This window comes from Carya illinoinensis, chromosome 14 (genome assembly GCF_018687715.1).
Source record: "Carya illinoinensis cultivar Pawnee chromosome 14, C.illinoinensisPawnee_v1, whole genome shotgun sequence".
Taxonomy (NCBI): Eukaryota; Viridiplantae; Streptophyta; class Magnoliopsida; order Fagales; family Juglandaceae; genus Carya; species Carya illinoinensis.
The window spans coordinates 25,596,227-25,618,748 of NC_056765.1; the positions used below are offsets into that span (position 1 = coordinate 25,596,227).

General features: G+C 34.4%; 1 protein-coding gene across 2 annotated transcripts; it reads right to left on the reverse strand.

Annotated features, from left to right (window-relative positions):
• Positions 1–9,124: 9,124 nt before the first annotated feature.
• LOC122294076 lies at positions 9,125–22,241 on the reverse strand. Of its 2 annotated transcripts, XM_043102531.1 has the most exons (17): positions 22,105–22,241; positions 21,954–22,001; positions 21,012–21,341; positions 20,215–20,458; positions 19,492–19,769; positions 16,851–17,018; positions 15,907–16,671; positions 15,670–15,764; positions 14,583–14,645; positions 14,383–14,471; positions 14,221–14,289; positions 13,329–13,955; positions 13,081–13,149; positions 12,901–12,971; positions 12,118–12,175; positions 10,466–10,730; positions 9,125–9,982 (listed from the first exon to the last, which is right to left on the reverse strand). In XM_043102531.1, the coding sequence occupies exons 3-17, from the start codon at positions 21,284–21,286 to the stop codon at positions 9,297–9,299; spliced, it is 3,822 nt and encodes a 1,273-aa protein (XP_042958465.1). In that variant the 5' UTR covers positions 21,287–21,341; positions 21,954–22,001; positions 22,105–22,241; the 3' UTR covers positions 9,125–9,296. The 2 variants fall into 2 exon arrangements, with proteins under 2 accessions (XP_042958465.1, XP_042958466.1); XM_043102532.1 differs by lacking the exon at positions 21,954–22,001 and having other exon boundaries at positions 22,105–22,236.
• Positions 22,242–22,522: the final 281 nt, after the last annotated feature.

Genomic DNA, 22,522 nt, shown 5'->3' on the forward strand with positions numbered 1-22,522 from the left:
CGTATAATTATATCTGTAAATTCAGCATGCATGTTATATCAGTAATTCCTTACATGATAAAATTTATATAATGGAGGTGGCCAAATTATGACGGTAAAATGCATGCAGTCACGAGAGTTTTTGCTTGTATATATATGTACGTGTAGGCCGTATCCGCACGAGTCACTATAAGAAAAGCGGGGTTTTGTGATAAATTTATTGTAACTAAAAGATTATTTACAATTAATTTTAGTTGAAAATAGTCATTTTACTGGAATTAACTAGTCGCAAATAAATAATTTTCTTGTAGTGAGTACACACCCATATATATATATATATGTATATATATTTATGTATATATGCCTCTTAACAAATAAATTCTATTAGAAAGATTAACTAATTGTTTCTAGCTATTCGAGTATTACTGAAAAAAAGAAATACATTCACTATAGCACTATAATAGAAAGAAAAATTCTATTTATTCTGCACACACACTACACTTTTATTTTTATTTTTATTTTTTTCTCTTATCAAATGTGTAGTATATGGACGATGAGTAGAAGAATTTAATTAGTTTACGGAGAATAAAATAACTTTTTTTTAAAAGAATAAAAAAAGTAAAAAAAAAAAGTGATATGTAGTGTGTGAGAATGATCATGAGTAGCAAAGCGCGTTCTAATAGAAATAGCTTTGTGTGAGGAAAAATTCGTCATAAAAATTTAAAAAAATACACAATTTTCATTGCAAAAGAGTATTTGCAATATTCTGACTATATATTGATGTAGTCAGCTTTGAAAAATATAGATCAAAATTTCAATCCATCGGACTTTTCTGTCAATATATAAGTCTATTATAAATAACTTAATTAATCAAAAGTAACAATCAAAACTGCGTATATCAACCAATTTGACCAAGAATATATACGTGATCATGATATGTTTCAAGATGTTTTTTCTTGCATGAGGTAGTACTTGTTATGACCAGCTGCAGCAACCTAGCTTATATATAGCTAGTCAGCATGCATATTGCTTTGATGATCATGTACGTATTTTTTATTCTTTTATAAGCGCATGCATGTATTTATATCAATTATGAGCGAGACTGCATGCGTGCATTCAATATGAATGATGCATGGATCATGCTGCTAGCTAGCTATGGCTGTAGTACTAGTGCGTACGTGTGGTTTTTGTTTGTGTATGCATCATCATGTCATGATGTGTCAAGTGAGCTAGCTAGGTCGTTTTAATTTTATCAAAATAAAATTAAGAACAATATATAAAACATAAATTAATTCTTGGTTACAAAATTAAACCAATATTAATATATATTTCAGAACCAATATAATGATCCAATATTAGCCAAATATATCAGTTCTTAGCCAACAGAACTAACCTCGATCAATAGATGCCTTTAGAATAGAATTCAATGGAAATTATTATTATTATTATTATTATTATTATTATTATTATTATTATTATTATTATTATTATTATTATTATTATTTTTATAGGAAAACCAATTTTCATTCATATAATAAAACAGATTACAAAGAAGAATCAATTCAAAGGAAATAGTAATTACATCTGGGTAAGAACCCCACCATAAACTAATTTCTGAGACACTCAAACCAATCAAGCTTGGCAAGAGTATGAGCTACATTATTGCAACTTCTGTTTGCATGGTTTAGAACACATGTTTGAAATCGATGCATTAATTTCCTGACTTCATTGACAATGTTCCCCATGGTGGCCATAGACTGTCCATTTCTATTGAACTCATTTACAACCAAGAGAGAATCTGATTCAATTGACATATGATGGATACCAATTGACATATTTTTGATTTGAAAATATGGATACCAAGATGGATACCAAGGAAATTATAAGAAAGTTAATTTGAATCGAGCAAGTGCATGCATGCATGCATGCAGCAGCCAGAGTTTGATATATTCCCATAAGGTTTTGGCTAACAGATCATTAATTAGCTTAATTATCCATATATACCATGCATAGAGTCGGATTTGTAATATTTTCAAATCCTTTCTGGCCAGTACTCTTAGTACTACTTTTGGTTCTATTTGTGTACAAGCAAATAAACTTTCCAACTTTGTAAAATAAAAATAAAATTTCCAATGAGTACTTATATATATATATATATATATATAGGCTAATTTCAAATTTTATATGATATTCTTGATGAAAATTGAATTGGTGAGATGGATCCATTCAATTTTTTACAAGATATCTCTAGTGATTTTTTTGTATTAGATGGCATGCAATTTCTGTCATTAGAAATCATGTACATTCTCTATTAACCCATTTAGATTGGAGAAATATTGATCTTCCTGGTCTTCATCCAACATTTATTTGTCGTTTTTAGTTACACTCACTAGTCTTGTAGCGCGCATTTTAAATGGCTTTTTTTGTTTTGTTTTTGTTTTTATAGGATATTATTTCATTAGCAAAATGAAAGAGAGTTCGCATCAAGCCATACAGCTTGTGATACTGATATTGGGACATTTGCCCCCCACAACTCTATACCCTCCACATTTCAAGCATAACGGGCCAGTCTATGAACTGCCTTATTACCTTAATTGCCTATGGACGCACATGCTGGATTTTGCACTTATCGAAAGATTGTATTAAACTCATAGTTTCTTTAAGCAAATTCCCAAGCAAAGATAAATAACAACTTGCTGTTTGTAGTTCTTAAATCATCATTAAGCAATCACTTTGAAGAATAATCTTCGAGATGCCGGCCTTGTGAACACAGAATTGAAGCCTTCTAAACATAGCAAGGAGTTCGATTGTTTCATGCTCAGTAACTTCCTCTTTAGCTTTGCTAACAGCCATGATGAGTTCACCTAGCCTTTCTCTTCTATAAGGATAAAACATCCACTCCTGCCTTGTGTTGATTGAAAAACATAGCACTATCAACATTGAGTTTGAGAAAACCTGGGAGGGGAGCGAGGCTTCCAGCTACATTGTGTTGCCGGGTTTGAGCTTGGATTAGATATAAACTCCTTGTGAGATTTCTACCGAGATAAATGGTTTTCTATTTATATGATTGATATATAATATATATAAGAATCTACTAAAAATATGTCATTAATTAAGCCAAAAATGTAAGATGAGTAAAAGCATTGCTCTTTAGATTGTAAGGGTCGAGGCAAGAGGACCCTATATTAATCTTTCTTCGCTTTAATGCATAAACGCTTAATTCTTTATAGTACTAGCTAGGTCTGATTTATGAGAGAAGCTCATTTTGTAAAAATAGTATTAATTTCTTGCTTTCCAGGGCTAGTTAGTAGCTTCACAATCAAATATAAAAATTAATCCTTTATCTGGATATGTTTCAATTACTTGGTTGATTGTGGTTCTTGTCAATACCATGGATAAGAGGACCATCATTTTTTCTTTATTTTCTTACAAGAAAATGATTGCCCATGCCAAGATGATCCAAAATTACTCATGCTTCATTAATATAAGTGACTGCAAGCAATTAAATAAGAGAATAGATGATTAATTAATGTGTTGATATAAAATTCAAACGTATTGAGCTTATTAAATAATGAAGCATTTTGTCATAGGAAAAGACCATTTCTACTTACAATTTTTACTTACATAACAATATGTACTGATATGTCAGTCATTGATATGTTAAAAATTATAAAATTTAAAATTTAAATTTAAACTTAAAAGGAAAACTAATAAAATGAGTCTTGTACATAAAATTGTGAGTAAAAGCGAGTACAAATATTGTGTTTACTACTTACTATATCTTAAATATTTCTCAAACTCAATAACCATGCATAAAGACTATTAAATCATAATTTCTTTTGTTTTATTTTGGTGGTTTTTTTTTTTAAGGAAAACAAACTCACATTCATCTAAGAAGAAACTATTTTAGAGTTTACAGCAAAACTAATACATGCAAGAACAGATTCCAAATCTATAAGGACATCAGAGTATGATAAAGCCTCATTGGCTAAGGCTTGAGCAACTTGATTAGCTGTCCTTTTCACATGTTGGAAACTCTAGGCTCAGAACCACTGAGAAAAAGTTCGATTTCTTCAACCAGCTGACCATGCTTACTACAATTCACTTCAAGGCTATAATTAACCGCATTCACCACTACCTGTGCATCCTTAAAAGATAACATTCAATAGTCCCAAATCTCAACAATATGTACATGCTGTTAGAGCTGTTCGAGACTCTGCTGTAGTAGTGCTTGTACAAAAAATCAGAGAGTCCCTCATGATTGCTAACACTTCGCCTTGATCATCTTTTACCACCATGCCAATGCCAATCCGATGCTGTGAATGATGTATTGCCACAATCCAATTAGCTTTAACCCAATTATATCTAGGTGGACTCCAGTGTTGCTGCACATTTTGATTCCTACAGCAAGGAGAGACCAATTCACATTTGGCTTATTGAAAATCCTGCAATTGTTCCTCAAGCTGTGCAACTAAAATATTCGGATGCAAAAAGAACCCTTCATAAATAACAACATTTCTGCGAAACTAGATCAATCTCATTATAACAACCACCTCAGCAAACTCATTATCATCTAATATATGCAAAAGAGACTCAATAAGGTCCATAAATCCAAGAAGTTACAACTATTCATTTTGTGCATTTTTCTATTGGAAACACTCCACACATCCCCTGTAGCTGCACAAGTCCATAAAGCATGTAGAACATATTCCAAATTGAGCTGTAATTGATTGATTATATCAAACCCGGATAACAATTTAGGCAAGATGCAATGCTCCTCTTTACCATTGAAATGGCATTTTTTTGATCTCTAGTGTAGTTCTTGGGTAAGAATCGATGATGCCCCATATAACAATACTTTCGCCCATTGTGCAACCACATCAATTCCGTTCTAACTTTGCATGATGGACATGCTACTTTTCTGGATTTAAAAAACGGGATTAATTCGGTCTAGGTACCAGATTTTAAATCTGGGCCCCGGGTTTAAAACCTAGTACTCGGGTTTTATAAAGTGAAAAAGAAAAACCCTAATTCTCTAGCCACCCCCTCATTCAGATTTCCCTCTCTCTCTCTGCTCTGTGAAGTCCTTCACCTCCCTCCCCTAGTTTCCTCTCTCTCTCTCTCTCTCTCTCTCTCTCTCATCCCTTCAAGCACTAACTCTTTCGTTTTGTCCAGAACCCGAATATGATTGCGTGGCTCACTGATCATCTCCTTTTGTCCTCAATCCCTCATCTCTTCGATGCCTTTCTTATCTGTCTAAATTTTTATCACGTTATCATTTTTATTTTTTTATCTCTTGTATTGTACTTTGACTTTTGAGTTTTATCCTGAAATCACTCTTTCATCTGCTCTATCTTTCACTTTGCTATCTGCGATGCCGAAAGGTGGAAGTGCTTTTGGATCCAAGGGATTAGAACATATTTCCGTTTGGGTGTGTTTTCTTTCTTCCCTCTGTTGTGTTCTCTATTTGTTGATTTTGGATTTTTTTTTTTTTTTAATGAGAATGTTTGAATGTTTGAGGAGTATTTTGTTAGCTGCAAAATGCTAGAGCCGTGGGTAATGGGGTTATTATTATTTGGAAGAATGGGTTTAGATATGAAGAATGAGTTTGTTGAAGAATGAGTTTGTTGCTATGTACATAAAAGAGCCTATGAAACAAATTGTAGAAGCTGGAGACACATGGCTACCAAGTAAAACTCTAAAAACAATTAGAAATGGAGATCACAAAATTTCACAACAAACCCATGTGAAGAGAGCTAGGGTTTCTGTTAGTTGAATTCTAATCCATGCCCTTTTTTTCCCCCTTTCACTTATGATGTACTAATAAATCTAACAAATATTTGATGAAAGCTTGTGAAATCTGGTTATAGATAAATCAATTTTTATAACCTTGATAAAGTGTGAAATTAATTTGTTTAGGGACTAGAGATTTATTTTATGGGCTTACATAATGATGAATCGAATCCAAGAAGTTTTAAGGTCATTGAGAGGTGGGTTGGCTTCAGAAGCATGTTGAGTATGTTGAATATGTTTCAAAATTATGGCTTCTCCTGATATGGAGTTCTGGTTCTTTTAATTGCCTACACATGGTTAAAGATTACAAAGGATGTATGATTACTATTGCGTGCAGGGTATACCAAGCAAGTGTTGCATTCAAGCACACATCACTGTACTGTTATTTGATTCCTTGCTTCTATTTTCTATGTGCATCAAGATATGACACCAAACAGATCAAAAGTTGGGATTTTATGCATGTAAATGCTATGCTCTAAACCATAAAGTAGGAATGTCACAAAAAAAGTATGTAAATAAGTTCTTAAAAAATGCTAGCTTTGAAACTCTATCTTTTTATGATGCAATTAATGGGCAAGTTGAAAATCTAAGCTACTGATGATAATTTACACTCTTTCTCAAATAAATGTTCCTGACATCCTGTTGTCATGAAGATCCATGTAGACTCCTATTATTTGGAGAGAAAAATTGAGATTTTGGTTCATAAAATGATGGCATAGCCTTCAAAATTAACATTCATAACATGTTCAAGTAGAAATGACTAACAAAATGTTAGTTCAGGGGTCATGAAAAGCCATAATCATAAAATGTTTGTTAATTGAGTTTGGGAATGGTTAGGTTGCCCCCAAGGGGATGATTGGTAGAGCACAAACCAGATAGAATGCTAACTTCATGACAAAGCCAACCCAACAACTCCTTTGGACATAGCTCAAGAAAAAGAAAGGGAAGAAAGCTGTCCACTTTCACCTTTTGTTTAATCATGTTAGGTTTATGCCAATAATATAATAAAATTAAATTAAAGTGGCTTATGCCATCTGTTATGAATAGCTTGACAATTTTTCTTTTCTGTGTAAATTAGATCCAAATTCTCTGTTAGCCTTGGTCTAATTTCTATGCATGGCACTTGTCATGGTTCACTGAACTTGAGTTTATTTCTAATCTTCATGAAACTTTGTGTATTAATTTCTTCTCTTATATATTGCAGCAGGAGTACTCCTAGTAGTAGTAGTTGTTATTGTTTCCATCTTTATGATTATGACTCTAACATAAGGGCGATCAAGACTCAGATCATTGCAGATAGCATATATATATATGATAAGCATTTAAAATTGGCATCCCAAAGCACATTTGTTCCTGAATACACACACACACACACATACTAGTAACTAGCACTTTAAATCTAGATGTATTTTTTCTGTCCTTCGAGAAGGAAAATGAGACTGCAACCTTGCTAGCTAGATCATAACCTTTTGTTTTAGTTCAAAGTAGCTAAATGCAGCTAGCAAGGTGTACTGTTGTCATGAAGATCCATGCAGCTAAGAAAATAATGAAGACCTTTTGTTTTGTTTCTTTAATGAGGATCTTCAAAAGAAAATATGACTTGGGAACTAGCAGCTAAGTGTACTGGGAATGTTGTTTAAGGCCAAGCTAGCAGTAGCTTGATATCTATTTGTCTTTTCTGAGTATAGGACAAATCATTCTGCAATAGCCAATTCTATAGATGTGTAGAGCATAGAAGTTTTTTAGAATGCAACTTATAAAGAAATTCCCAGAAATTTATAGATGCTAATTTCTGTTCAATATGGTGATAATTAAAGTTATACATAATTGTTTAATTTTGTACTAATTTTGTGATTTTGTAATTGCTTTGCACATTTTAGTATTTTTCTTTTTTCTGTATTAGCCCATTGTCACATTTTAGTAATTTTGTACTAACTTTTTAGCTTAGAATATGCAGGATCTCTCAATTAGATCACTTGAAAGTTGCTACATGCCGGAATTATTTTATAATTCATATCATATAGTTTTGTAGTTTGCAATGTAATGTAATGTGTAAATGTGTAAATAACAAAATAATATAATATGTAGTGGATTGCATGCATTTTAGTTTTTCATTTTTATATATTTTTATTATTCTGAAAAATGTTAGTATTATACTTTTTAATGATGGCTCAAAAACGTTTTTCATAAAATATAGGCTTCTATAAAAAAATTCTAATTTTCAACACTTTTTAAATTTTTTTAATAAATATATAAGAATTCTGCTTTTCAACATTTTAAATGCTATATAGGCTTTTATAAAAAATATTATGCCTCTAAACCCATACTTAAAAAAAAAAAAAAAAAAAAAAGAGGGTTGAACCCAGAATCCGGGTTTTAAAAAACTCGGATTCATTCGGGCTTCGGCCCGTGTTTGATTTGGGTTAAATTGATCCTAGTTTTGGGCCAGATTTGAAATCCGGATTCCGGTCTGGATATACCCAGATTTCCTGGTTGGAACCCAACTGAACAGTTCTAACTTTAACGTATTAAATGTTGTGTTAATATAATATTTTTATAGATGATATAAATGGATGATGACATTCTAATATTTTAATTTCTTTTCAAGGTTAATATTTGTATAAATGATATTTAAAACTAGACCCACAATAAACGCTATAATGTACAAAATTTTATTGGATGGATATTAATAAAGCATTCGTATAAACGATAGATGTTTGATGAAATTCTAGTATTTTTTTTTTATTAATTGCGTATCAAATTTTAGCGTATTGAATTATGAAATTCTAATAAATATTTTTTTTTTCAATTTATTTATTTTTGAACTCTATACAAATAACGTTATAATATCAATCATTTTAAAATTGTTCCTATAAATGATAACTGTTAGCGTCAAAACTTCTTATTTAAATGTCTAAAATTAACGTATTGAATGCTGTATTAATATAGTATTTTTACAGATGATAAACAGATAATAAAATTCTAATATTTTAATTTCTTTTACATGTTAATATTTGTATAAATGATATTTAAAACTAGACAATAAACGCTGTACTGCTGGGTAAGTTTTGATTCTGACCTGTGGCCCTAATTTTAGTTGAGATTACATGGGGACCTAATAATTTTGACTTCTGCATGAGAATCCCCTAGGTGAAAATTATTATTGTCTCTTTGTTTATCTTTGCTAATGCATTTTGCACATTATCTCCCGTACTAATGTCACATAAGTACCAACGCAAGTTTCTGGACAAGAGCTGAGAACAAGAAAACTTCATTTCCATGAGCATGAACCCAGGGGAAGTAGAGCCATATACCCTGCTCTGGATGAAGATGACATGAATAGACTTTGGTACTGGAAAGGAACAACGATCTTTTTTTAAATGATTTGAGATTCATACAGAAGAAACTAAATTACAATTTCTATCTACTTCCTTCACCTAGACTTAGTCTTGGTCTTCATCTGAAATTTGGGTCTAGAATCATACTCTAATGGGGATGGAATGGAAAGGAATGAGCTGATTCTTGTCAGATAAGCATCTTCAAGTCGGAGAGATCATCCATCGGTATTTCAAGACCTATGGAATCAAGGTCTTGCAAGCCATCTTCATCAAAGTCCAACCAGGAGCTGAAATCTTGATGTCCATCTACACCTAGTACTTCCATCGAGTCTAATTCATTAGGTTGCAAGTTTAAGGGAACGGGTTCATCTGCCTCTTTAGATGATTCCCGAGTAGCATTAGTTGGCAAGAAGGACCCTGCTTCTCTGCTCACTTTGTTACCAACTAAAGCCACTGGTTGACCAGATCCACGAACTGGTGGACAAGCAGCTTCTACTAATAAATGATTATTCTTTTGCTTGGGCTTTGCTTTTGTTTTACGTTCACTACCGAAGCTGCCCAATGATGAATGACTGACTCCCGAGATGGAGTTGCTTCTTAAAGTATCTCCTTTCTGATCCCCCTCTCTCTCACTTCTCTTTCCCTTTAATCCACCATGAGCAGTGCTGTCAAGAGCTGATGTCACCCTTGAGGAAGCGCTTCCAACAACATCATCAATCAGCATTTCCCTCTTCTTTCCCTTAATGAACACAGAGCTACGCTTGGAGGAAGCTTGCTCTGAAGATTGAATGAGACTCTGGAGAGCATCTGATGAACCTCTGTCAATATTATCGCTAAGGGAATCATATCGCTCAGAAGCACTAGAAACAGCACCTGTAGCAGCAGACAGAAACCCAAGTTTCAGTTAAGCTGACATAAATAAACCCAAATAAAAAAAAAGAAAGCAACCCTAGGAGTTGGCTCAAGTGGTAAAGGCCTTGGGGTATGCTCCCCCAGGGTCTAAGGTTCAAATCCCGTTGGGTGCAAACAATCTCTAGGGGCTATCGGACTGGAGGATTTTTTTCTTGAATTACCCAAAGTGTACTTGCAGGAAACTCCTTGCCGAGGGCCTGTGCACCCCCGGGATTAGTCGGGACGTTGTTCCTAGAAATCCGATGCCAATCAAAAAAATAAACCAAAAAATTGCTGAAGCTACAGTAGAGAGGGTTTTCTTAAAGAGGCAAAAAAGTTGCTCAAAATGAAAGAGAAAAGCCAAAGCAAGCAACACTCCCCAAGCGCGAGATTATAAATGTACACCTACAATAAAAGATGACAAGGAATCATAAAAAGATCGAGCAAAGAATTAACTTGACATACCCAATCCCCTGGGTTCGGCTTGGTGGGAAGCTTCATTGCATGTATTACTGGCTGTTCCTGAGCCAACACAGTCAATTGATTTTGCATCATTATTGCCTGGAGGTACAGACAATATTACATCCTGCAGTGCACGCTCACTAAAGCAACCGGTTCCGGTGTGTTCAAATTTTCGACATCTAACAAGGGTGCGCTTGATTAAAGCTAATGCAACTTGTTTTGAAACCTTACGGACCGCACTTTTTGTAGCAGAACTCCCACGGCAAGCCTGGAAAAGATCAATTTCACAGAACTAATGGTTCATGATTCATGAAATGCTCTGATCACATAACTTGTCTGACCAGAATAATCACCTACTATCTATCTATAACATAATTTTCGAAACATGAGCTTTACCCATATTTCTTTTTAGATCGGTGCATGAAGCTTTACTGATATTGGGCCCGTAAGCATATTCTCTCACAATTTTATAATTTTAATTTACAAAAATTTTAAGTATACAGGTTTTAATTTTTTTATAAGTTTCTTTTTTGATGTAATAGTTTTATTATCAGCCAATTTTACTTTATTTACCCAAAAAACCCACATGTTCTCTATTAAATCCAATTAAAACGGATGTTTCAGCTCTCTGTCCAATCAAAAAAAGACTCTCCAGTTCTCTATCCGATCCAAGAATAATATCCTTTAAATCTGGAGTATAGGAACTAACTTGTCCAAAAGGCAAATCACAAGGACTATTGTAATATCTAACCCTTTTATTTATGGTATAATAATTCAAGTTATTTAACTTAAGTTACATGTAATATTTTTCAATTAATAAATATACTTATTCTTATGCATCACACAGGTGTACATCACGCATATATGAACAAAGTTTACAATCTGAGATATCAATACTAAGTATGTTAATCTTTAATGTTTAACACCGAAACAAATATCTCCGAGTCCATCCAAGATGCTTCAATCAATTAGGACTTAGCATGATAGATCACATTCCCAACCAATTTATTAAAAAATGGATTTAATATGAGATGCAGTTTGAGGGCTAAATAATTATTAGTACCTAGTAATCAAAATTGCAATAGTGACAATATTCATATTACTCTATTTCTAGCTCTTAAACCCGAGTTGAATTCACATGAACCTACAAATTGAACACATCTGCCAAATCAACCTCTGGGTTAGGGAGCAATACTAACGGTATGTTTGGTGAAGAGAAATTTAAAAAACGTGATTTTTTTGGGTGTATTGTTTATTGGGATTTTGTGAAAATAGATAAGGAAATTTGAATAAAAGTTTCATTTGAAATATGTTTTGATTGGGTTTGTGAAAGTGGATGGGTAGAGTTTAAAAATTATTTCATATTTGTATAAAGAAATTTCTTTGAGGTGGTTTTTGTAAAATTTGTTTTGGTTTTTGTGTTTTTACTTTTCACTGAAATTTGGAGAGATGATTACATGGAAAGTTAAAATTGATTTTTTTTTTTTTTTATTATTGAAAAATGTTTGGATTGAAGTTAAAACAATCTCACCAGTTAACCAAACAAGGCCTAAATGTCTATATGTCGGGACTCAAAATAATTCATAGGTGAGCAGCTTCAAATTTTTTCAGTAAAAAAAAATGATGATAATGTGTGAAGGGACAGAACTCATTACCAATCGTTTTCGGTAAGCCATCTCAATGAGTTGGTCCATTGCAACTTCCTCCATTTTCCTGTGAATAACAGATATTACTTAAGTCACCAGCTCTGAGCGAAACGCAGGAGCAATGGCAATTGATCAGGGAGGGGTCTTGCGTATCTCCCCATTAGGGGTGTCAAATTGTGTTAACGGGTCACTCGGCCCGTTAAGCTTATCGTGTCAAAATCTCAAATCCTAACACGATTCATTAACATAACGTGTCGTGTCGTGTCAACCCGTTTTGACTCATTAGTAAATATTACGAAATACATTAATATGACACAATACGACCCATTTCAAACTGTTATGTAAAAGAGTTGAATAGACCTAAAATTAACCTATTTGACCTGATTAAATTTAGCATAATTTTATATAAATGTTAAAATCACAATATCTATAAAAAATTATAAAACGAACTATAAGTCCAAAATTACAATCTAAACAATAAAAATATCGAAATTAAAATTCTAACAATTTTACTTTTGGGTAGAAAGGTATAATTGTAACTTTAACTTTCTTAACGTGTCATAACGGGTCAAAAAGGGTTGACTCTTTATCAACCCGTTAAGCAATCGTGTATTAACGGGTCCACCTGTTTTGACCCGAACCTGTTAAGACTAAACCTAACCCCGCTATTATTGTGTCGTATTTGTGTTGGATTAATGGGCCGTCGTATAGCATATTGCCACCCCTACTCCCCATAGAGACCAAAAAATAAGGTTACTATCCATTGAACATCCAAAACACTCTTAATCTTACCGCCTTTTGACATCTCCACCCTTCTGAATAGCTTCATCAATTCGCACCAAGTTTTTCATCTTTCTCCCAATCTACCATTCAGTCAACAGCATTAAAAATATTAGATAGATGAGGCCAGAAGGATTTAGAAATTGGATAAAAATATATCGTGAAGAAGCAAAAAAGCTCAAGCAGGGGAACCTGTCGGTACAGTCCTTCCTTAAGTTCCATAATGTCCTGATTAATCACTTCTCCCTCTGCCAGATTAGGCTGCAATCAAGGCAAAAGAACCCCCACATAGAAAGAAATAAACATAAGGAATAAATCATATATGACATCAGAATCAATTTCTGCCATGAAATTAATTGAGAAAATTTTTAAAATGTATTGACACAGATTTCTTACATGATGCTTCCAAAACGAATTAATTCAAGATATCAAAAACCTACCAATGTCTCCGGATATAAGCCAATGCTCTGCAATTCCAACAGTAGCTTGTCATCCAGAGACAACTGCTGATATTGGCAGTTAGAAGACAGGCTGCCAGCATTTAACTCCCCAGGTTGGAGCTGACCAAGATCATTTGAACATATTTCACTGGTATGTCCCAGATCAGAATGTGAAAAGTCATCATTGCCCCGCCACTGTTCAATACTATGGAAGGAACTGGCATTGCTTGGGTTCCTGAATGAATTAGATGTGACACTCTTATCACAAGGGAGTCGGTCTAATAAGTAATTCCTCTGAGTCTGAGAATCCACTCTTGACTCAGCCTCAGATTCCATTCTGTCACAATCTTTGGGTTCAATATCAACCTGGTTACATGAACCACAATGAGAATCATCACTAGCATACTGCAGAGACAAAGTTTTCCCCTCATTTTGGTGGTAAAAATCTTCACTTTCATCTTCTTCTATCAAAGCCGAAAGAACTCTTTGGTACAATGGAGTAACCCTGTCCCACTTTCTTGAGTCAAATCTTCCGTGTATAGAATCAGTCTCAACTGATTCTTGATGGGAGTGGCTTCTTTGTCTTATACCAGAACAATCACTGGCTTCTTTAAAAATACCAACACCCTGTGAGAATGGAAGAAAATGGAAATCCATCAAATTTCTCCAAAAAAATTGTTTCCATTACTTTGTTTTAGGTCGATTGAACCTTCAAATCAACACCTTTTATTTACAAGTGAAACTCAAAATCAACATAAATTTAATATTACCGAGATGTTCAATAGCTATAAAGCCTTTCTATTTTAGGCAAAATGAAAACCATAAAATGAGAGTTTTTTCAACGTGTAAAAATATAAAATAAATGTTCAAGAAATTAATGCTAATTTCATACCAAGACATTATCATATACAACACCAAACATCTGAGACAAATTCTCATCAAGCTCCTCTGCAAAACTTAGCTGATACAATATCAACAGACGAAAGAAAGCGTAAGTCTCAGTCCTTCAGCTATTTACAAAGTCTAAAGTTCATCCGAGGGTCACAGTAACTACCTGTTGCTTCAAGTAGGACAAATCCTCTGAGCTGACAAAAGAAAATATAGATTCCATTTCATTCCAAAATGGCCCGGAACATGCTAGACCTATAGAAAAAGGATAGTATTTGTGAGAAGCACAAATAATATAGAAGTAAAGCTTTCTGGAAAATAACTAGAATTAGGAAATATAATTAAATACATAAAGTTGAGCCATACTGCTAGCATTACAAGCAGCATTTGCAGCAGCAAATAGTTCTCCACGGTCGTCATCAGATTCACCTGCAAAATTATAATACCAAAAAATAGCAAAATGTATAATTTTACTCAACAAAATGTGGTTTTTTGCGAAAGTAGTATTCTACTTATTTGATCATCCATCAAAGATAATTAAATGAAAGGCTTTCATAAAATTCTTGTAGAATCAAGGATGAAGTTTTAGCGGTGATGATTTTTTTTGTTGCTAAATAATTAGGGTAGGAGGGGGCAACCAAAGGTGGCAATTTGGGTGTGAACATGATAGCACCCTACCTGCTGAGAAAGGGACAGGAGGGGTTAGGCGGCAGGAAGCCACAAGCATTCCCTCAAGTCAGCTTTGAGCCATAACTTAGGACCCAGCCTCACTAGGAAATTCAATGAATCCTTAGGCTGCTAATACTTTTTTCCATCATTGTAGCTAATACTACTAATACTAATAGTCTAAGGTGAATTCATATTTGCATTCGAACCCCAGACCTAGTACATGCAAAACCCCTTGGGAGTAATCCAAGGACTATTGAGCCACCACCCTTAGTGGTTTTAGCTGTGATGATTTACTTCATAGGTGAGGTCCCTTTCTTGTACAAAAGGAAAGAAAGAAATAATTAAACATTGAATTAGTAATCCGTTTAAGAAATCAAATTCAAATGGATTTGGGAAAAAAAGGAGAGAACAATATAGTCAAAACATAAACCCAAAAAACCATGACTATATATAAGTAACAAGGAAGGAAGGAAAAAAGAGAGAAATAAAAGAGGTTTCTCTTAGAAGACATTGAAATATGTAACAAAAATGCCAGCAAGAAAGCTTCTCCCAAACAAATTACATTGAAATGCAATGACAACAGTCACATGACAATGTGAAGTACATAAAAGACGGGTAAAAATTTAGTTATAATCTTGCCTCCAAACTTCAATATTTGTGTTGTCTCAAGAAAACACTTCCACATATCAGAAAATGTCTTGAATAGTTTTTTATCCTATAAAAATCTGAAATACTAACTTTTGCAGATGAATGAATGAAGATTCATGATCTAATTCAATGTTACCTGTTACATTCGAAGAACCATTGTTTATTATTGGCCCAACACGAATTGAAGCTTTCCGATCTTTCAATTTCTTTGAGGGTGGACGACCTGATTTACTGAATTCCAAGAAAACATTTGTTCAATCAACAATGAAATTTCTCACAAACTAAATAGAATATTCATGTTCTATAAGTAACTAAATAGACAGTTCACATCCCCATTCTTTACTGCACAGAAGCGGAAAAAAGTAGTGTAGACCTTTTATTCTTTTCAGAACTAGGCCTCATGGTTTGCAGTGGCTTTGTCATTGATAGATTATCCAACTTCTCCCCAGATGGAGGAATTCCTGGCTTTATCAAGGATGAACCCGTTCCACTCCTTCCTTGTCTCTGAACGCCTTCTCCAGTTTCATTACCTGGCATTTTATTTTTTTTTGTGGGCAACACAAATATGCCAGCTTTATGAGTTGCAACCAAAGGGACATTGCCATTATCTATCCCTTTCTCTCTCAATTTGGTTTCGCCAACACCTGATTCTTCACTTTCAGAAAGCCCAAATGGAGATGAAACATTCTCAGGTTCCCTCTTAACTTTTAGGGTACTGTTATCTACACTGCCGGCCAAGAGTGATGCACTGGTCCCAAGAGACGAAGTTTTTGCACTAAAATCAGTACTTGTAAGGCTTTGAGATGAAATCTGACTTTCAGCATGGTTTGAGACAGGAGAAACTAAGTTTGCTCTCCTCGTGCGTGAGTTTTTATGTGGTCTCTGACCAACCCACTGGGTCATAGGATGTATTGATGAACCACTGGATATTGTACGCCTTTGGTTATTTGTCACACGCACAACTGGAACTTTATGTAAACCTGTACTTTGTTCCCAGCCTTGAATGGCCCCAGTTGAATGGTAAACATTAGGAGATGAGTCTAGCCCCATCACTGAACCAGTTCGTGGTGCCCGAGAAACCTTCCCTTTTACCATTGTATTAGGATGGCCTGCTGGAATATCCTCCTGAATATTTGACCTAATATATAAAGCCACAAAAATAAAAAAACATCATAACCACCACAAAATGAAATGCATGAGTGTTGAAAATGTCAAGGCAATCAGATGCAGAACATGATGGCTTTCAATCATATTAAGTGATTCTGAGACTCCACTTGAGACTGTTAGAATGATAGTATCAAAGAAGAAAATACTTACTTATTGTTTCCTTTTGCTAAAAGTCTTTGTTCCAATACAACCGTACGGTCCCTTGGAAGTAGGGCATGTTCCAGCTCATTCCTGACTACTGCACAAGCATCTGAACATGTAGCCTCAAAAGAACCATCCACCTTGTTGATTCCACTAACTCCTGGGGAAGATTTCAATCTGCAATAGATGAAAAGCCTAAGAACAGAACAGACTTGTTCATTTTTTTTTCTTCCACTTTCTGTTTCTTTTTCATTGTTAGATAATACATGGAAAAATTTTGACTAACTGCAAAACAATGCCTGAACCAGCAAAAAACAGAAAGTTGACTACTAAGTAAATTGCAGTGGCAATATTCTTGGCATTTAACTGTGACTACCAACAAAAGAAAAGAGGGATCAAAAGCAACAACATTAGTTCGGGATATATAGGCCATAGGGGTAACCAACAATAGTAAGATTCATACCTTAGTGATCCAAAACTTGCCAGCTAAGTCACCTAAATATCAGTAAGGTTGTTTCAAGTGCAGGATATAATTTCATCTTTCAAAGATAACACAAAGGACATGGACAATTACTGTGGCTCTATATTCTAGCAATATTATAAGACAAAGACGGACCAAGTTTTCTGCACCAACTCCCCTTTTGGACTAGTAACTAACATGCACATCAAATGGATTTTGAAAACATGACTTTACAGCCGATTGGCAAAGCTTCAAGAAAAATTAACCGTCATAAAGAATACAAAATCAAGTAACAGTGACGAGAACAATGAACTCAAGCTAGTTGGCCAATTAATGCCATGTGAGGTTCACGTCACATTGGCATTACTTGAATCTGTCACTGATTTTACAGTTCTGCAGAAATATTTCGAGAACATAGAACAATATGTATAGTTCTATAACAAGAAAAACCACTTGTAGCAAAGGTTCTCTGAGCAGCAAACAACTTAAGCATTTTCTTGCACAATCTACCAAATTATATCCAAGGAAATGAACTAAAACAAAGAATAATAAAAAAAATGAAAAAAATATATTCAATTAAGATTTCGAAACAACCTGATTACAAAAAGCAGCTGATGAAAGTGAACAAGAAACCTCAGCACCAATAAATAAATAAAACACAGAAAATTTTCCCAATATTTTAGTTTTGGCTAATATATTGGAGTGTAAGATTGCTTCACTGACGCTGAAGTATCTGGGTCTTCCCTTGGGGGCTCCTCACAAATCGGTTTTGATTTGGGATGGGGTTATTGAGAAGATTGAGAGAAGGTTGGCTGGATGGAGAAAGTTATATTTGTCTAAAGGGGGAAGAATTACTTTGATAAAGAGTACGTTGTCTAATCTTCCGATGTATTTTCTTTCACTTTTCCCTTTGCCGGCTGGGGTTGCTAGTAGAATTGAGAAAATTTATCGTAATTTCTCATGGGGAGGTATAGGAGAGGAAAAGAAGTTTCATTTGGTTAGTTGGAATAACATGTGTCAACCGGTTTCTTGTGATGGTTTGGGGATGAGAAATTTGAGGTTGTTTAATATAGCACTTCTTGGAAAATGGCTTTGGAGATATCACGAAGAAAGAAATGCTTTATGGAAGAATGTTGTTGCTGTTAAATATGTGAGTGGATGGGGGGAGTGGTGTACTAATGATGTTAGAGGAGCATATGGGGTGAGTTTATGGAAGGGCATTAGGAGAGGTTGGGGGGAGTTTTCTAAACATATTAAATTTAAGGTGGGGAAAGGGAGGAGGATTCTCTTTTGGCATGGCATTTGGGGTGGGGAATCAGCTTTAAAATTAGATTTTCCATCTCTTTACAGGATTGCAAGGAATCAAAATGCTGCTGTGGTTGATTATCTTCAATGTACAGATAATAATATTCTTTGGAATGTGGACTTTATTAGAAATGTAAATGACTGGGAAGTGAATGCTGTTTCATATTTTCTGGGAAGAATTTATAATTCTAAAGTGATGCAAGGAAGAGAGGACAGGCTTTTCTGGGATCATGCTGGAAACTTCAGGTTTTCAGTCAGTTCTTTTTATAAGGTGCTTAATTGTCCCCTGGAAAAGCATTTGGAGGGTGAAAGTACCTTCTAATGTGGCATTCTTTGGTTGGGTGGTTGCTCTTAGGAAAGTATTGACCATGGATAACCTTAGAAAACATGGTTGGTGTTTAGCTGATTGGTGTGTCATTTGTAAGAAGGATGGTGAATTTGTTAATCATCTTTTTTTACATTGTGAGGTGGCAAAATCTTTGTGGGATGAGGTTCTTGGTCAGACGGTTATCTTGGGTGATGCACAAGGAAGTTGTGGATCTCCTTGCATGGTGTGGTTTTGAGGCAAGGAAAAGTGTTGCTGCCAGATGAAGAATGATTCCCTTGTGTCTACTGTGGTGTATATGGCTGGAAAGGAATGGAAGATGCTTTGAAGATAAAGAGCAATCTATTTCTATCGTAGTTTCCTACTTTCTAGTATGTAGTAGGTATTTCCTTTATATACTTCCTGTGTACTTGAGTTGTGCCTATGCTTGGTAATAAAATTCTTATTAACTATCAAAAAAAAAAAAAATTCCCAATATACACTTTAGTCACTTCCGAGCTATATCTGAATGAAGAGATAATCAATAACCAATTATTTATTATAGATCTTAAATAAAATACCTGAAACCATGAGTGTCACAAGATCGCAATTTAGAATCAAGATTCAGTTTTGGATGTACAGCTCGTTTTGTGTCCCGCTCACCAGTCACTACTCTATTACCTACAGCTCCAACAGAACGTTTCTTCTTTACTTTTTTATCCAATCCTTCACCACCGGCAAGCAGTCGGCGAGTCTTTTCTTCAATCCGAACAGAAACCCCGCTAGCTGCCTGGAGTAGATCTCCATCCTTTTCTGTGACCATCTGCTGCCTTGAGGTTGCAGCAGGCCTACCATCTGCCTGGTTGTATTGACAAAACAGAACAGAATCTTAAAAAAAAGGGAAAAAACTTGCATTGATCCCTTAGGAAAGCATAGTCTAAATATATGAAATATTCATAACTCCAATATTACTTACAGTAGAGGTTGAAGAAACAAAGGCTCCAATAATTTTTAAGGGGAAAAAAAAAAAAACTTAAATTTCAACATGCAAAATATCTGGTTGTGTTTTTAGGCACCCGATGCAAAATATCCTTGAAAATAATAACTCCCTTGAAAATGAAAGGAGAAGGAAGAAAGAATTTAACCTTCATTGCTCAATTAATGGAGAGTATACTAAGAAAACAGACTTAAAAACTATACCCTACGAATTTAATGCATTCCTATCAAAGTAATTTCCAAATAAATTTGAAGGCTCAATATTAGAGAAATAGTTGACAGGTGAGCATAAATAGTCAAATACAAACCCGTTCATCTGCCACTGATGTACGAACACGCTTATTTATCCCAATACTCTTGGTTTTATCCTCCAATCTTTGACTCACAGAGTCATTAGAGTTTCTGTGAACTTGGCTTCCCATCTTTGCTAACTTGACTCCACTGGACCTCTCACTTGATGAAAGATCACTGCGCTGTCGCTTCTTGGAGCTTAAGGCATCCCTATATTTGTCCAGTTTGAGAATGGATTCACGTAATAATTTTGCTCTATCCCTGGTAGACACCATCAGTCTTGTAAACAAACCACAGCTATGACACATACTACTCATTAACTACCATATTTAGCACACAAAAATCAAAAGTTACAGGAAATAATTTTCTCTTTTATATCTAAAAGCAACATACACATAAAAATGACTATCACGTATGGTTTTCATTATTGGCAATTAACCATTAATAGTCAAGTTACTTAGATCTCTATCTTTAAATCTCCATAAAACATAAAGTCCAATACATAAACATATGGTTTTCTTAGAACCCATTATATCTTTATTCAAGCCATTAGGATTTTCCCTTACAATTTTTCATGTGTCTTTAGGTTCTAAATTTTTTAATCAGATCTACCACATACTGATGCATATTTGCACCTCACATGTTCTGTCCTTGGGCATAATTCATTTTGCTTAGGTATATTTTCACCTCACACGTCATTTTGCTTCAGTCATGAGGCATAAATTCACCTTCTTCTTTTTTTTTTCTAATAAAAGGCAGGCCATGTAGTTAAAAGCATAACATGAGAAAAGGACTTGCAAAAAAATAAAAATACCTGGCCTTCTTAGAAGCATCTTGGACACTCTCTTTGATGTGCTTTAGCTCCTCTGTAGCCACTGGAGGTGGAGGTTTAGGGTGTGCAACTCCAAAGGAATGGTCCTCTGATGTACTTCCAGGAGGAACACCAAGAAGCCTTCTAAGCTCTCCCGAGCGTGTATATTTCTGACTGCCTAATATAATTGGATCCAATGGTAAACATTGAGGCAAGGGTGGCATATCTGGTGATGGCGTTGCACTCCCCCGGATTAGATTAATCCCCGAATTAAACATTATGCATTCAATGCCCTGGTACGACCTCCAAACCTTTACAGATAGATCCCAGACCCTAGTCCAAAATCAACTCAGATTTCTTACTTCCTTTACCATACATAGAAGCATATGGGTAATAAAGAAGCCATTGACTAGCCTCCAACGTGTTACCATAAATGTACATCATAAAAGATGGACAACGCTTGGAGCATGATAAATAAAGAAATCCAAACTGATCGCACATCATAAAACCATTTTCTTGGTTGAATTAGTTTACACATTCTGGAACACCTATCAAAGAAGGTTTCACATTCTGGAACCAAAATAATAGAAATTTTTTTAAAGCCAACTCCATCTCATTACCCATCCTGTTCGTTTTTCTCAAGCATGAACTTTGTTCCATCAGACCGCAAAATCAATGCATCCTATGAGATTAAATTAATTCCACCTATTACAACCATAACCAGCTCTAAAAGCAGCAACAAGCAAAGTCACCGCCAGCACCCTCATCATTTAACTCTATCGTAAAAAAAAATGAAAGAAACGAGAAAACGCATAATATTTAAACATTAAACAGCATCCAATCTGGACGTCTCTCCTCAGCTTTCCCAGAAACCAAACAGATACAAACTGAATAAAAATATAGCTTTCAACAATACAAGTACATATATAAATTATAAAAACATACCTCTATGTCTATGTAAAGAATTGGACAAATTCAAGAAGGTTCCTAACCCTAGGTGGAGGAAAGTAAAATTGAAATCGGGATCAGTTGGAATGAAAAATCAATCGAAATTAGATATAAAGAACGAATCTGAGAGTGAAGAGTAGCGAAGTACCTTCGATTCAACGAGGTCAAGCGCAGATCAAACACTCAATTTCTAGGCACAAAACTAAATAAATAATATATTAAAGAGAAAAAGTTTCTTTTTGGATGGGGTCCAACTCATATATATTTAATACTGTATACGTATGCACGCATACGTGAGTCCGGGCCGTGCACGAATGCCGAGAACAATGAATCGAGGTAATTGAGATTTTCCTTGAAATTATTATTATTATTATGATGGTAGATTTGGACTGGTTTAGATATAAAACTATATCTTCTTTTATTTTATTCTATATAATTATTATATTTTTTTAAAATTTTTACATAAAATATAATAAATATTTTAATTTTTTAAATTTTTAAATAATATTAATATTATAATAATATTTTATTCAATATTTAATAAAATATCTCTTCGTATTTTATTT